This window comes from Excalfactoria chinensis, chromosome 4 (assembly GCF_039878825.1).
Source record: "Excalfactoria chinensis isolate bCotChi1 chromosome 4, bCotChi1.hap2, whole genome shotgun sequence".
NCBI lineage: Eukaryota > Metazoa > Chordata > Aves > Galliformes > Phasianidae > Excalfactoria > Excalfactoria chinensis.
In genome coordinates, this window is record NC_092828.1 from 51,300,751 (window position 1) to 51,318,047 (window position 17,297).

The 17,297-nt window shown below is 42.0% G+C and overlaps 1 protein-coding gene across 2 annotated transcripts; it reads right to left on the reverse strand.

Moving 5' to 3' along the window:
- Window positions 1-303: 303 nt before the first annotated feature.
- Window positions 304-16,102, reverse strand: ETNPPL (ethanolamine-phosphate phospho-lyase). Of its 2 annotated transcripts, none has more exons than XM_072336280.1 (13): window positions 16,018-16,102; window positions 12,559-12,677; window positions 12,239-12,398; window positions 11,363-11,437; window positions 10,144-10,237; window positions 9,030-9,146; window positions 7,264-7,346; window positions 6,092-6,317; window positions 5,113-5,267; window positions 4,011-4,100; window positions 3,685-3,815; window positions 2,706-2,773; window positions 304-1,835 (listed from the first exon to the last, which is right to left on the reverse strand). In XM_072336280.1, exons 2-13 carry the CDS (start codon window positions 12,611-12,613, stop codon window positions 1,707-1,709), a joined length of 1,383 nt encoding a protein of 460 aa, XP_072192381.1. In that variant the 5' UTR covers window positions 12,614-12,677; window positions 16,018-16,102; the 3' UTR covers window positions 304-1,706. The 2 variants fall into 2 exon arrangements, with proteins under 2 accessions (XP_072192381.1, XP_072192380.1); XM_072336279.1 differs by lacking the exon at window positions 16,018-16,102 and adding an exon at window positions 13,842-13,965.
- Between the last annotated feature and the right edge of the window lie 1,195 nt (window positions 16,103-17,297).

The window sequence follows — 17,297 nt, forward strand, 5'->3', positions numbered from 1 at the left end:
CACCACACCTCCAGCTGAGCTTGACTTATGTTGCTGTGGCATCATTCTGGAAAAGACCCATGCCATGCCTCTTGCTGCAAGGTTAGTAGGATCCTGCCCAGTTCACAGTGTAGTCACACAGGTATTGAGTTGTGGCAGCAGAGGTAACATTTGGCTTGGAGGATGAGGCTCTACAGGATAGAACCTTGGAGAATCACAGCCACGCCACTTCTAGTGTGACATGGACTGAAGTCCAGGCTTTTTTCTTCATCAAATAGATGTCAATGAGGAATGAAATGGAAACAAAAAACCCTTGTGGAGAACTTCATAATTACAAATAACAGGTTTATTTTTATGGAATTGTGTACAAGAGTTTTATGGAATTGTACAAGAATTGTGACATAGAAAATAAGCCAGTTTGAGAATGCCAGAAGTTATTACACTGGAAACGTCATTGTTACTGTTGCAAATTGTGGAAAATACAAAATTAAAGTGCTCAGTTTTCAGTGATATCAGTAGAATAATTAGCAGCAGTTACAAACCAGCAGAAGTCAGGGTATGAAAACTTAAAATCTATTTCCTTTTGTCTTTTTCCTGAAGTATAAACTACTTGGAAGCACTTACAGTCTTCCATAGTGTAGAGTTGGGTGTGTATTAAAAAAGAAAAGCAGGATTTGTGTGCTATTGGAATCTAACACCAACAAGGAGGCAAGTCGGTCCAATTTATCTGCAGCAAAGGCAGGCAGTGGCTGCATGCATATTTTATGCAGAGGTTGTCTCATTTTAGTAATCTATCAAATGTTAGCAGTCATTTATGTATGAGGATCCAGTGCAACTGGTATGCAGCTCTTCACCTCTGATGAAAAATAACTAATAGAATTGCTAGAAAAGGATCAGACAGTAATTCCCATGACCTTCAAAACATCTAAAATCCATGGAAATGCAAGCTGGGCTGTCCCTGGGAACCTCATTTTGAACCTCTACTTGCATATTTCATGGACTAAGAGAGTCCAATATATAAACTTTGAACAAGAAAGATAAAGTCTTACTCTATATAAATAATTATCTAGAAAAGTTGCTTTATCCCTAGAAAAGTATGATCTGCTTTCATTTTCTTTGAAGACAAAGTGAGAATGGCTTGCATAAATGTTCTATCTTTACGCACACAGTGGTAGACACTTGGTAGAGCATCACCAACATTAGCAAACCTACCCCAATGTACATCAGCTGGGAATACGATCCATAGGACCTAAGTTATACAAGAAGATAAGAATGGTTTCTCTCAAGCATTGTTTTGTGAATTCAGCCATTAAAACATGGAAAGTGATTAACATCTCAATATTACATATTGAAATTTAAAATATTGTAAAAATAGCATGCTAAGCTTATCATGTTAAACTTAATGAAATTGGCAATTTGCTTGTATGGTGGTTAAGCAACTCAGATCCTGTGTAGTGGGAGTAAATCCACCAATTTAACAGTTTTTGTTTACCTGCGTCAAGCCTGCAATCGGCAACAAGGTATTCAAGTATCACTTGCCTGTTCTGTCACACATAGCTTCCAGGCCACATGGTACAATTCTATATCTGAAAATGTACTTAACTCCTAATGAAGCTAGTTGGTATTAGCACGAGGCTTCAAGAGATCCTAGTACTTGCACTATTGCACTCTTCATCTCATAAACAAATAGAAAATAAATTCAACCTGAACAAGAAAAAAAACTCTCTTCATGTCCTTATTGTACTTAGCACTGAGTGTTTTTCAGGATAAAAACCATTTTCTTGTCTACAGGCAGCTCCATTCAAATGGCTGGTGCTTTCACTTGCAGACTCCGGTTGAGGACTTCCTTCCTTAGCCTGAAACACAAATAAAATATCAATGAAGGTTCATGCTAAACTTTCAAAAGGCAACGACTGAGCTTGATTCCTATTAAGAAGTTCTGTATGATTCTTCTAAGTCTTAGTAGCATAACTTCTTGCCTTTGGAAAAGAGTGACCTGAATGTAGAAATGTTTGTAATAGACAGTTTGTACTCCAATTCTACATTGATCTATTACCTAGATAGCCAGTAATCCATAGGATCTCTGCCTTAGTTATTCCTCCCTAGACAGCTGAGCTATTGCATCCTTGCCATTTGCAGCATCAATGGAAAACTTGCCAAAGGACACCCCAGTGAGCTTTCCTATAGCACAGTGGATAACATGTATTTTTAAGGGTGTGAGAAATTATATATGATTTGCCCAGTGCTGCAACTTAAGAAGTCTTAATTTGGATGCATGGCAGCCATTCATACTCAAAGACCTCTAGTGGAAACTAAGTCCTTCAAATACTGTAAAAATTGGAACTCTTCCAGGTTGAAGGCTGGCTTAAGAAACCAAATATCCATTGGCAGCACTCAATACCTAGAACAAGTAAAATTCTTGACTGCTTAGAGCTCACAGTAGTACGCAGTCCCAAGTCTGGTCAGTCTTCTTTACGTATATGTAAGGCAGGCAAGGCAGTGGGCTTGTCTATAAAATGTTTCTTGTTTTAAGTCTGTGTTATCAGCTCTTTTTAGCTCTGCCCCAGTAACACAGTCCTCTTAGATTTCCTGTAATAGATTATGTTCTCAGCTCAGTTTCAATACACAGAGCCACTCATACAACCAAAAATGAGGGTGGACTTCAAAGTCATTTGTTTCACCAAGCATCTGCCTGAATAAAAGTTCCATAAAAACTCAAAACATACTTTTATTTTACACGGTATGTTTGTAGATGCGTCATTTCCTGTCTTCATTCCAGTTGCCTCTTCCATTTCTAAGAAAAAAATAATTTACCAGGAGTAAGCAAGCAAGCATATAGTCATTTTAACAGCTGGCTGAAGGAAGAGTATCCAATAAGCTGTCCCTCTGTGCATTTATCCCACAGGAGAACTGAAAAATAATGAATACTTCCTAAAACATTTTCCCAAGGAAATGTGATTAATGTTTTAAGGCCACGTAGCTTGTGAGTGTTTAAAGAGTGAACTTAGCAGCTTAGCCATACCACAGGGGTTCAGACAGACCTTTCAGAGCTGTCTGCCTGCCTTTGTTTAGCAAATTCATGTTAGTTTAGCTCTGGTTGTACTGATCTCAGAAGACAAGAGTGTTCAATGTAGAATGGGCTTGGAAAGCCGTTATGCTAATAGTATGTTATTAATAATAAATAACCTGATGTTACTTTCCCTTGGATTGCTCCCCAGGTAAAAGATAAATAGAGCCTGAAGACTTTCAGGATAAATTTTAGTGAGACAAACAATTGTGCTCAAAAAAGCCAGTTTATGAAAAAAAAAAAAAAAAATAGCAATGAAAAACCCAAACAGAGCATGAGGGAAAGTTTTAGCGGTGTTTCAGCAGTGTCTTTTAGGCCTCTAGTGACTTTATTTGCTCTTTACCTTTCAGTTTGTGCAACCAAAATAAAACATGCAGTAAAAGGAAACAAGTCTGTGAGAGCAAAAATAGAGAGCAGAATTTAACCTAAAAAGTTTGGATGAAGTATGTACGGGGCTTTTTAAAATTTATTTAGAATATGAATAGACATGAAGAACAGCAGCTTGGACAAGGACCACAAAAAGTAATTGATTACTTTTCCCAGCATGTAATGGCTTGCATTATGGCACTGTGCTGGTGTTCCTAATGTGTAATTTGGAAATGAACAGAGTATTACTTTGGGCATTAAAGCATACATACCTGTGAGAAGTACATCAATTTTCTCCACAACGTGTTTTGCATCATCCATAGTGAAACACATTGGTGGTTTAAATTTTAGTATATTCCTGTAAGGTCCATCTGCACTAAGAAGGATTTTCTGCTCTTTCAGCCTGTGGAAAAAGGGAACATCTGTTAATAATAGCGTTCAACGACTACATGGTGTCCTGTCCTTTAGGCCAAATTCATTTTTTTTCTAATACCACGCTGTCACAACCTACATGAATTTAAACTGAAATTAACGAGTAACTGCTAGGGAATATTAGGAGGGTTTTGATCACTACATGCAGTCTTTAGAAAATATTTACTTGTAAATGAGGTGAAGGGCTTCCGCTGTGGCTGGTGTTCTCTTCTGTTGATCCTTCACCAAATCCACACCAACAAACAATCCAACACCTCTGGAGAAGAGAATAAAGTATGGAAAGATAAAATCCTGTGTTCATACTAATAAAACAGGCTAACAGCTGATTCTGAACAAATTCAGTAGGCTCACTGAGGCTACACTCTTTCTATCATCCTGCAAACCTCAAAATAGAGTGCTGTGGGGAAGATGGTAACAATAAACAAGAATAAAATCAAGAAGAAAAACAAACAGAGACTGAAATGAAGGTAGTTATCATGGTACTAATATGTGGTGAGGGGAACCCACACCAGCATCTCCAAAGGAATGATCTGAAGATTTCACAGAATCATAGAACCATAGAATCACAGGGCTGGAAAGGACCTACAAGATAATCCAGTCCAACCTTCCATTACCATTGCTACCACAAGCCACTAAATCAGATCTTGTAGCTTCTCATCCAGATGCCTCTTGAACACTGCCAGGGACGACAACTCTGCCACCTCCCTGGACAGGCCGACCATTTCAGTGCCTCACAATTCTCTTCTCCAGACTAAACAATCCCAGCTCCCTCAGCTGCTCCCCATAAGACTTTGCTCCAGACCCCTCACCAGTTTCATTGTCCTTCTCTGAACATCTTCCAGAGCCTCAATGTCTTTCTTGTAGTGAGGGGCCCAAAACTGAACACAATACTCGAGAAGCTGCCTCACCAGGGCTGAGTACAGGGGGATGATTACCTCTCTGCTCCTGTTGGCCACACTATTTCTAATGCCTCATCATTTGAATGACGTTTCTGTCATCCCAGGGGTGTGCTGATGTCTGGGCTATTGCGTGACAATGGACTTTTCTTCTGTGTACTCCCAGAGCCTTTCTAGGCTACATTTACTCCCTAGCTAAACAGCTAAATGGAAACATCTATTAGAAAATATGTTTACAGTACTGATGTTGCATAGTCCAGTTTCAAAAAAGAGTGGCATGTAAATCATGGTGTATTGTTTCTGTGTTCCCCTTGCCCCAGACCTGCAGATTTTCCCATCATCTCTTCTATGTAACAACCATGAGACACCTACCTGATATCTCCCACTAAAGGATGCTTCTTCTTTAGCTCAGCCAGCAGTTCTAGGAGGTAACTTCCTACACGTGTAGCATTTCCTTGGAGATCTTCTTTTTCAATTACCTCCAGTACAGCCAAACCAATAGCACAAGACACGGGGTTGCCTCCAAACTGATAGCAAAAACAACAGGAAAACAGAACCCAATAGAAATGTTCATCTGTGTACACTCATGTTGCTTTTGCTTGCCCTCTCCTATGTGATATGTAGTGAGAAATGATTAAAGAGGATGAGCTTTGAAGGGCATTTCCCCATGGGCAGTGTAGCAAAGCCCAAGGAAGGGAGCTCTCCATTCCATCGCTTCAGGTTTCAGTAATTTGAAGATTTCACAGCTCAAGCATTCAGGCTGCTCTCATGGTTTGCTGATTACATATGCAGACAAAATGCTCCTGTGAAGGGCAGTGGGTTACGGATCTGGTGTTTCCTGTACTGTGCCATATAAACTTCACTGAAAGCAGGAGGAATTAATGGCAGCTGGGAAGAAGTCACAGGAGCAGAAAAGAGGATTTTAACTAAGAAGAAAACTGTTCCTCTGTGGCATACATGCCACTCAAATGTTTCCTGGTAGAGGATCAGTTTCATTAGGTGACAGATGCACAGTGAATTCTGCCAGGGCCTAACCCCACCTGCACAGCACTCATAGCTGAGCCTGTCCTACCTACATCATGAAATGTTACATGGTCAGCATTTCAGAGGAAACAAGTGTTAAAGGGGAGTTAAGATATAGTTTATCTGTATGCATAGGACCTGAGCTCCATGACTTGCCGGAGATCTAATGCTGGTCCATTTGTTTTAAATATTGGACTGGCTAAATTCCAGCTTTTAGCAAATGTGATGTAATGAAGGATGCAAGTGTTAGCAGAATGACTTGAACAACTTGTAACTGCTAAATGTAAACTAACAAACTAAAAGGACAAGCCTTCATGTACAAACTTACTGTATTGAAATACTCCAGTCCAGAGGCACCAAACTTTTCAGCAATTTCCCTTGTTGTGACCACGCAAGACATAGGGTGGCCATTGCCAATGGGCTTTCCCATGGTGACAATGTCAGGCACAAAATCTTCACCTTGCAGCTGGAAAGCCCAGAAATGCTTCCCAACCCTGCCGAAGCCAACCTGGACTTCATCAGCTATGAATACACCACCTGCTGCATGCACATACCTGAAAATAAACAGAAAGGTTGGTATGACTGACTTTGGAGACTGATTTTGAGTAGGTAGTTGAGGACAAGAATTTTTGCAGTACAGAAAGTCTCTACTGTGGGGGAAAAAAAAAAAAAAAAAAAAAAAAATGAAAGAATATGACTGCTGAAACACAACTCGGTGTTTAACTTCAGTGCTATAGCAATTGTGCTCAGAAGCTGAGTAAGCAGGCAAACCCCTTGGCATACATCCTATTAGTCTGTGTAAGATTAGCTTCCTTCGTTCTTCCTCTCTTAGTCCAAAGACTGCTGCCAGGACTCTGCTTTCAGAAATAGTCTGACATATGGATCCTGAGTGACTTGAGCTTCTCCTTCATTTTAGTTACTTGAGCACTACAAGTAGTAGTACAAATACTTCAAGTACTACTTATGCTTCAATGACCTGACTCTTACTCAGGCCCTAGTAAAACTACAGATCACTTACTGAATTTCTAAGATATCCACAGCTACTTTTTTTTTTTTTATAGCTGGATTTGAATGATATTAATTTCAAGCCAATTGTTTTGCCTTTAGTGTGACAGTACAGAATTGGAATGTGCAACAGCAACTGGAAACTTGTCAAGCAGAGCTATAGCTATTTGAGTTGAATATTTAATTGACTAGATATTAACAAAAAAAATAGCTAATATTTTGATGCAAAATTGGAGCACTGCAATTGTACTGCAGGGCTACCTCTCTGATGGTTCAGCTTCATCTTCCATAAAACTTACAGCCTGAAGATTAAAGAAAGATAGACAATTATGTAGTTAAAAGAATTAGTCAGCTGCTGACCCATAGAAAATAGAAGTGGGATTGTACTTTTCAGAACAAGAGAGGGAGGTAGTTGTATTGATTGTATTAGCCCATAGTGAAAAATATATCTGTGGTTAATTTTCCAGGTATGCCCTTCTGAAGTGATGTACATACTCTGCCACTTTCTGGAAATAGCCCACAGGTGGAATTACTTGGCCTCCACAGCTCTGCATGGATTCAGCTATGAAAGCAGCAATCTATTAAAAAAACAAACTCAGGTAAGAGCTATGTTCATCTGTTCAGCCTTTGTACAAACATTTAACAATCTTGAAATAAATATTTGGGTGTGTGCCCTAATTTAATCACACACTGGGTTGGACAGTTAAGGGCTCTTGAGAAGCTATGGCTAGAGAGCTTACTCATTTTTCAATATAGGGTGCCCAAATTGCAGTAGCCAGGGTCAGCTTTGCAAAATGATGAGAGTACAAGAGCCTCCATTAACCTCTGATTTTACTGCCATTGAAGATGGAGACACTCACTGGAGTCTGTGGACAGGCTCCTGGAAGCTCAGTAATTTAGTTTACAACTTAGAGGAAGGAACACAACGTTTGCAATTTTCTCCATGTGGTGAATAAAAACTTGCTTAATTCCAGAATGCTCCAGTAACAGGTGCATGTGGTCATCAGTTTAATAGTTCAGTCTCAAACACCAGGAAGAGTTGGGTAGAAGCTGAGCTGGAAGATGACCCAAGGCTATGCTTTGGGCACCCCTGCCTAATGTAAATAACTAAACAAGTAAAACATCAGCATGAGGCACTCGACAAAAGATGAGAAAAAAAAAATATACAGATGAAATAATTCCAGTTGCTAGGAATGAAAAAGAAAGTTATTTCAAGTCAGGAAGGGCAAAAGCAGTGGATCAGATACACTGGAACAACAAAATTTGTTTCATGTCAACATATCTATGCAGCAGAGATACAGTATTACCCCAAAGTCTCAGCATAAATCTGCTATTTAAGGGGTTGCATCCCCACACCACTTTTGAACCCTCCCTGATCATCAAGAGGTCTCTTTGGGTTGGTGCAGTCTTCCTGGAAACAAGGCCGAGCAGAAACGTGTAAAGAACCGTACACTATATTTGAAGAGGCATGCTACGGCCAAAGAGTACGAAGCTTCCCATAGCATGTGAGGCTTAGCCTTTAGCACAACTTGTCCTGCCACAGGTTATGTCACCAAAACCTAAGAAATATGCAAAAGAAAGGAAACAAAGGAAAAAAACAAACAACACAAAACTATCCGTTAGTAATGAATAAAAGAAGTTGATGAAGAAATTAAAAGAAGAGTGATACAAGTCCATTGGACTAGAAGGGAACATGTCCCTATCTCCACTGAACATGGGGCTTTGATTCAAGCCCTACATGTCCCAAAATGCTAGTGCAATTGTACAAAATATTAATATACATTGTAAGCAGCCTGCTTAAAGTTTTGTTTGTTTGTTTTTTTAAATCAAGGTCATGTGATTAAGACTGATCTTTTTAAATGACTTCAAAGTTATCTTAAGCTACTGCAGTCAAAAATATAATACTAAGGTTTTATCTACTGTTTTCTCCATCCTTGATGCTTTTACATGTCCTCGCTAGAATTTTTGGTGTAGTTTCTCAGCTGACCTCCAAGCCTAGCTGTGCCCTAACATATTGACAATCTACTGGTGCAGTGCATAAAATAGGGAATTAAAAGGTTTTGGTTGTATCTGCTCTTTTACAACTATATTATTGATCTTTTCATTGGTGCCTAGAAAAATCACAATAAGAGCATCTGGTTGAAAAATGACACATTCTGAACACAAAGGACACTAAGTAGAGGAATATGTCTTTAGTTTCATGTCCCCATTTTACACTTAGTAGATGAAACTTCAGTGTTTCTAGAGCACAAGATACACACCTTGCGCCCATTCTTCTGTGTTTCCTCAATGATCTTTTTCACCTCTTCAGCATAAGCGCTTGCTGGGTCTGGGTGGTCTTCCCTATATTTTCCTCTGTAGATATCTGGAGAAGGAGCCTGAAAAGACCAACATTTTTTTAAAGCCCATCTTTCTGTGAAATGTTTACTTCCTGTTTCTTTTCTCTTGCTCTGTGTTTCTGGAGCAGGATATAGTTTTGTCTTTCCATGCGGGTACATCATAAGAGTTAGCACAGTCTCAGTTTCTGAATGGAATTACAACAAATATGCATACGGGAGCCTAAACACAAAGGCAGTCCTGTGATGTATACAGTACATCTGAAGGCTACTGTTGAAAGCCATTTACCTCATCCTCCTTTTCAGTAACATCCTTACTCTTGCCTGACACATAATACTGAGTCTTCATCTCATCTTTAGACTATCGCAGGATGTTCCATTTCTGCAACTGCAGAAGTGGGTTTTCCAATCTGTCACTTGACTTTCAGCATTCTCATCACAGGAAGAATCTGAGTGAACTTCAAGCCTCTACAGTGTTGGAAGGAGTTCCATAAATAAAGAAATGAAACCATTATAGAAAGGAGGACACTAATCTGACAGTATGGTTAACATCAAGAAGTCTAGATAGGAAACACCTCTTTGTAGTTTGGTGTACTTCTCTGAAAGTAAGTTTTGGTTTGGTGAAACATACAAGATTAGGCTGGAAATCAATCTGGAAATCAGTCCTGGTCAGTTGAGTACCCCTGAGCTCTCTACCCAGAACTGAGTGTACATGCATGGTCTGGCTTTCTGGTTTTTGGAAGTAGACTCAAAATTCCTGTATGTCCTTAGCCAAACCTTCTTCAAACTCTATCTGTACATTTCAGTGACTCAGGATACTTGTTGCACTGTGAAGGAATTCAGCTTTACCACTGAGTTCTCTCTTTGGAATACAAAAGCAAGCAATTTTGCTGTATTAAAGCCACTGACGCTCAAGCGTATGTCTGCTGGCATCACCAAAGCGGAATGAAAGTTTGTTTACACTAGAAGTGAGTAACTGAATATGCTGCATAACAGGCATAACAATGCAAAGCAAGCAGAACCAAAAAAGCACACTTACCACGTGCACAAACTCCTTCTTGCTGTCCTTTCCCAGCTGATTAAATTTATAGGGACTGATGTCAATCAGAGATGTAACATGGCCATGGTAAGCGCTGCATGAGTGTTAAATGTTGAAATCATTTTTCTCCAAATTTATAGAAGAGCTAAATTTACAACTATACCCACAAATAAAACAGACTAAGAGACTGTATCTGCAACACATTAGCAATGTTTGTGATGGGATCTTGGTTTAATTCACTCAGTCTTTCTCTCTTTAATTAACCAGCAAGAGTGGAAGCAGGAGTGAGGATTTTTTCTTTCATTAAATTAGGTGCAAGCACAAGGACAGAGAAAAGATGCTGTCCCCTGGGTTGCAACAGAGAAAGATGCTGTCCCCTGGGTTAAAACACTGTCTGCCCTAAAAAGTTAGGAGCAAAAACTTACCTCCAGCCTGGAGACTCCATGCTGACCAACTCAAGCTTTCTGGGAGAGACCCCAGTAACATTGCAAAGGCTCTTAAGAGTTTGTACTGCAGCAGAAGATTTGTATTTTATACAGCAGCAGCACATCACTACCTGCCCCAAAGGCTCTACAGACTTGACTGTTTAGCCAAAGCCTATCTCAGGATAAGGAGGAATAATGAAAGCCTTATAATTATGTTAAAAATGGCTATTACTGAGGTCAACTTGACTTAGAAATTTGGAAGCACAGCCTTCTGAATATAAGGCATTTAGTAGCTTCATTCAGGGCATAAACACTTCCATTCAGACATGAGCTTGGTGCAAAGAAAACCTCAACCACAAAGACATGTCACAATCTAATCTCAGAAGACAAAAGGGTACAAAAGATTTCCCTCTTGGAAAAGACTTTCGTCTTTCACAATTATAATAAAAAAGCATTTCCAGCAGTGTGACAGAAAACCCTTTTCCATGGGCTAGACCACTCACTGATGTTTCAGGCTAACACCCAAGCCTCTGGACTGAATTGCTTTGGGATGCTCTGTGTGAAATCCCTGTAACAGGTGCCTGACAATCTCTGCTTCTTACAAATCTTCATAACTTGTGTTTATGTGGAAAACATATGTGGAAATGTGGAAAAAGGAAACTTGTTTCCTGACCTCCTATGAAAGCCTTTCTTTCATCAGACAGTACAAGCAACAGTGTGATGCTGCAAAGCTGCTTCTGAAGTAATTGTAGGAGTTGATGGCTGCATTCACACAGTCTATTCTGTGTACTTACTTTTCAAGGGTGATCACATCTTGGTGTCCGTGGTACTGCCGAGCCAGTCGTAAAGCCAGATCATTTGCTTCAGACCTGCATAGTAGCAGAGACATCCACAAAGTGAAGAAAGCTTTCCAATTAAAATTTGTTCTAACACAGAAGAGTAGGCCTGAGACACAACGGGTCCTGTTACTATACAGAATACAATGCTAAGGTTGAGGCTGTAAATGCCACTTAATACAGTGAATCAAAAACAGCCCTTTGTATAAACAGCAAACAAAGAGATGCTTTATTTCACTCCCTTGTACACATTCCCCTCCTCTTGATACAAATGAGACCACTTTGCAGAGCAGTCAGCAGCTGGAATTGAAACACAACTGCAAGTCTTGGAAAAGCTACAGAGCATGCAGCTCTGCATGCACCTCTATGATGGCTCTATCCTTCTCAGCACCATCCAGCAGCAGAGGACACAAATCTGCTCCTGCTGAGAGACCCAGGCGTCCAGCCTGATCTACAGCAGCCCCAATTCCTACTGACTGTTGGACACAGTCAGTGATCACAGATTGGACAGACCATCTAAAGGAGATACTTGTGTCCAAGGTCATGTGTCCATTTAAACATAATATTCACTAATTTGCATTTCTTGTTGTCTAACTCCCACTTCACACACTCCCCCAACCCCGCCCCCCCAACCACCATTTTTTCATCCTTTGGCTCTCTTGAACTGAGCCATCATACTAAGTCCTTCAATCATTCATTACTGGAAATAATTGCATCACTTATTACTACATCCCAGTCTTAAAAATTTAAGATTTGGACCAAGCTGTTGTGAACATTCATCTTTAACATGAAGAAAGTAGCTTTAACAAGAAGTAAATAAATGAGTAGACCTACCCAGAGTTAACAAAATAGCAAACAGAGAGTTTCTCTGGCAGGGTAGCAGTAAGACGCTGAGCGTACTGAACAAGGTTGTCATGCAGGAACCGAGAATTTGTATTGAGCAATTCCATCTGTTTCATTGCAGCCTTTGTCACATAGGGATGACTGTGGCCAACTAAAGAAGAAAACAGTTAATACTAGCAAACACTCGCTGAACCATAAAAGGAGACTGAGGGAAGCCCTGTGACCAATAGCATTGTCACTTGGAACAAGTACATTAGGATTCCTATTAGAGGTGAAGCAACAGAAGCACTCTTGAAAGATAAACTGCTTACCATGTGCAACATTGTTGATACAGTCTAAGTATTTTTCTCCAGTCTCATCGAACATATACTGGCCCTGAGCTCGCACTATCTTCAGAGGGTCCTTGGCAAAGAAAACTTTGCAGGAAGGCCTAAAAACAAACAAAAATATAAAATAAAACTATTTTAGCTGCTTCCTTCCTCTGCAGAGTGGAAAAGAACTGCCCTGCGCCCACCTCCCATGCCTGAGACCAGGAGCAGCTCTTGCCAGGGGCGTTTGAAGCCATGGTTCTATCTGGCAGTGTCCCCATGAGCACAATGGCGGCAAGTCAATCCAGGTGCTTGTAGGTCCTGCTGCATTTCTGTTTATGTGACTCACGGATATGGACAGCCAGAAAACTCAATGGGAATAAAGCTAAGTTGTCAAGAATTGTTTTCTGCTATAGGCGGATGTTCCTTATGCAACAACTAGCAGCTACTGAGGTCACATTCAGGAACTAATGCCTCACAGGCTTTATTTTCATAGGTGCTGAGAAGGCCCTAAAGTCTCTGTATCTCTGAAATCAACTGCTCTGAGTAAAACCTTTACAAGCAGCTTTTTGTAAGCACCAAAATCATGCCGACTCCCAGCACGTTCCTCGTGACAGATCCAAAGGACTCTTTAAATTCTTTTTTATGCCCTCGTGGAGAACACACCAGTTATAGAATTATGTTGAATAGCATTACTGAGCAGAATGAAAGCCTTCTAAACTTTTAGCAGTGTTTATATGGCCTTGGATAACACATCTGTTTCCAGGTTGCCCTGGCAGTGTTCCTCACACATCCCTCTTTCAGCTCTATTGAGACTGGGACCATGTAAAGCCCAGAGGTAACTAATAGAAAGAGAACCTGCTTGCTTTCTTTCTCACACCTCTCTGTTGCATAGATCTTTTCTGCTCTTCCTCTTCTACACTTTACAAGAAGCACACTTCATCAGAATCATTAATGTGGGGCATTTCTGGACGACACTGTTCTCTTCTGCTTGGTGGCAGCCCTTTCTGCAGGAGGCTTTTGGCAGTCACCCAACACAGCCAGTGTAACGCTCGTGCAGGGAAGCACCCTCAGCAGCTGACCCCTACAGAGAAGTTGATGTTCATGCTTTATAAGGCCATACTCTCTATGAATTTTTAGGGAGTTTTCTATATGCCCCACGTATTTAGGCTGCCGTCAGCAAATAGCCAGGTTTGGTTCTAATAATCTCAGCTTCTTTTTCACCTGCCCGCTGAAGTCAGAGTGCCACGGCACAGCCCCGGTCCCTCCCGCCCCGCCGCCCCTACCCGATGTGCTTTCTCCGCAGCGCCAGGGTCTCCGCCTTGCTGTAGCGCTCCTCCATCCCGCCCGGCATGGCACGGCGCGGCACGGGAAGCCCAGGGGCTCCCCGCCTCTTATCCCGGAGCCGGCCTCGCCAAACCCCTCCTCCTTCCCACCCTCTCTCTCTCCCTCCCTCCATACCCTCCCTCCATCCCTCCTTCCCTGCTCTGCTCCTCTCCCAGCAGTGCCAGGCGGTGTGAGCTGCCAGGCAGCAAACAGAAGGGAGACTGGGAGCCTCACTCCTGGAGCAGGCTGCTCTCCTTCTCATCCTTCGTTCTTCTCTTCACAGCACACGCATGGGTAACCCTGAGTAACTGATTCACTTGAAACTGGGGCCATAATTCAAGCACCTTCCTAGTTCTGCTCCATCTCCCAGAATCTGTTTGTAACTCCGAACGTGTATGTGCACAGGGCTATGGCGCTGGTACTCCGATGCACTGGAGCATCCTATCTTCATGCTGGCAAGTCTTAACTGTAACTAGTCTCACACTCCCCTGCTACCCATGACACTGATACAGACATTGGTATAGTCTGGCATTCCTTCATGGATAACCTTGGTAACCTTCACTGGACACCAAAGACCAAGGGAGAAAGAGGCAATGACACCAAGAGGCATTGCTTTTTCACACAGCAAGCCAAGGTGATGGTGGAGCCACTTGGCTTTAGCACCCCTCTGACATGGTGTACCCACAATCCATCCAGAGCTCTTTGAGCAACAAAACCTGCACGCATCTCCCTGCTGCAGTGCTGTGCCAGTACGAGTGGTCAGAGCACATCTAGAATTGCACACAGCTTCGTGTGCTGCTGCAGCTTGTCTTTTCTAGATCGGTACCGACTTAGTCATCCCAGTGTTCAGAGATGCAGACACGTGCCTCCTTATTTTTAGATATTTTTACATCTCTGCCAAGTAAGCCACCTTTCTCCCAGCTTCTCTAGTCGATCAGCAGCATTTATATCCTACAGGCATTTTCTTCAGCCCGTGTTAATTTCGAAGCTCCCCAGCTTTCACAGCCCACTTCGTAAGCAGCCTTGCATCACCAACCAGCAAAGCAGACACAGCCCAGGTGGCAGAGGCCCCAGCAGCTACACCTCCGCTTCCCCGAGAACCAGCAGCCGCCGGTCCTCAGAGCACGCTCCAGCCAAGATACCGCACAGACTTAGGAAGTTCCAGTCGTGTACATTTGACACCGTATCTAACTGCGATCCCGTTGTCTGGAGGAAGTTCAGGACGACCGCTTTTCCCACACCCCGTGCCCGCCTGCCCTCTGTCGGCGCTGGGAATGCGCGTCCCTCCGCCAGGGCTGCCGGCACTGCCGGTGCTGGGGAGCAGCTGCTGCTTGCGCCGTCCTGTCCTGTCTCGTCCTTTCAGAAACTCTGCACCACAGAGAAATGTAAGGGAAGATGCCGCTCTGCTCTTTTACAGGCATGCATCGGTGGCCAGCCGAGATTACATCAGGCCTTCGTGTTCCAGTTTTAGCAAAATGATGCTATATTAGCAACTGATAATGACACTAAGCTTCATCAGAAAAGTTCAGAGTGGGATGGGAACTAGCTTGGAACAAGGCAGGTTGTATCTGTTCCTTCAGAACCACAGAAGGACACGCATCAGCAGAAATGCCCTTTCCTCTTGACTGATGGCTTTTGCACGCTCTTCTGATACTATCAGGAGACAGGTAGCACATGTAGAGAAGAGCTTTTTCCCACAGTTAGCAGAAAGACACTACCTGAGACACAGGGCTACCCAGCACCACACTACTCAGCTTTTTTGGTCCTTTCACCTGCTGCCACAATGCTGTGGGGTAACAGGTACTTCCCCATAATATAGAGGATTATTACTACATAGTTTTGAAGTAAGCAGACACACTGTTTTCTCCATTTTGTTATGTTCACTTTCTGAATATTTTAGTTCATCTTTTCCTGTCTCCCCATATGGGGGATGAAAAGGAAAAAATACTACCACAAGCAAGTCAAAGTGTCCAGTAAAATGCCTTCCTCTCCCTAAACATCGCTTCAGAGTTGGTGGACATCTGAAAAGCCACATGCTGCTGTTTCATCCTGAGATGCAAATCCATTTGTATGGTGACAATAATAAAAAGATGGTAGTTGTAAATACCCAAAAGGTTATGTACAGAAAAAACTCACCTGTATGGAAACCTTCAGTCTTCTGGGAACCACTGAAGCAATCACCACCAAGGAGCAATCTCCAAGAGATGCTGCCTTAGTGGTGGTCAGCCCTTAAATGAGGTCTAGAGAAGGTGGAGTCAAGCTCCACCCCTTCCAGGAGCACAGCTAAATTACTCTCACCTGTGCTCCTGCAGCTGATCCAACACTTGTCTCAGCTGATTAATCAGAGGTTCAGGCTGTGATTACCAATTTCCCATACACCATTATAGGTGGTCAGTGGAAAATGACCCACACTGACAACATGCTTCTGCTCAGAAAGGTAAAGGCAGGCACATGGTGCCCATTGCCTCTTTGCAGGAATAGCCAGCATTGCCTTCCAGACCCATTTGCACACATTCTGCTTCCTGAACGATATTTGTAGAGAAATCATTTCAGTGCTGAATGTGCCAGTAGCTTGCAGTTCTGCATTTGTAAAGGGCAAATATATTCACACAGGTTCACGAATATAATAATAATAAGAGTTGATATTTTTGTTTGCTTTTGTTGTTAAGCCATATTTGTTTTTATGTATGTTACCTCAGGTGGAATTGGTTACGTCACAACACTGACTGTGCCACAGACAGGAAAGCTCCTACAAGCACATGAAAAATTGCCAGGTACTCGTTGTTCCAGGAGGGAGCAGCCAGACAAAAGGTGATGCCAACAAGAGAGCATGATTGCTTAGAATACTCAGCCACGCTGTAATCTGTACATACAAAAATGATAAGCGTGTTCATTAGTACCGAACATTATGTCTTGGCATACGCACATCACAGACCTGCACCTTAATTGATGTGACAGGAGCTGTGACCACTTTTGACTTCAGACACAAATTACAGCACATTGAGTACAGCTACACTGGCAGAACATGCTCTCCTGTTGCAGCTTTGTGTGTGGTATTTTCTTGCAAAATACAGTCCATGTATATTAATGTACACACATGCATGTGAAACATCTAAGCTCTGACTTTAGAGCAAGCACTTAGAAGCAGTGTATTTTTCTCCTGCAGACAGGAAAAGGGTGTCCTGTGAGCACTCAAGACTGGGAACCAGCAGACCTCAATGGAAAAGCAGACGAGTTCGTAACCCTGGGAAGACGGAAAGATTGTGTTTGTGGGAACATGACTTGAATGCTTTGGCATTCCCTTGTTTTGTTTTTCACATTGATTTGGGTGTGGTTGCTAGTACTTGCTGGAACGCGAAGGTTTTGTCAGCTTCTTGTGTTGTCCTTTTATTATGTTAACATTTATTTTTGTTGTT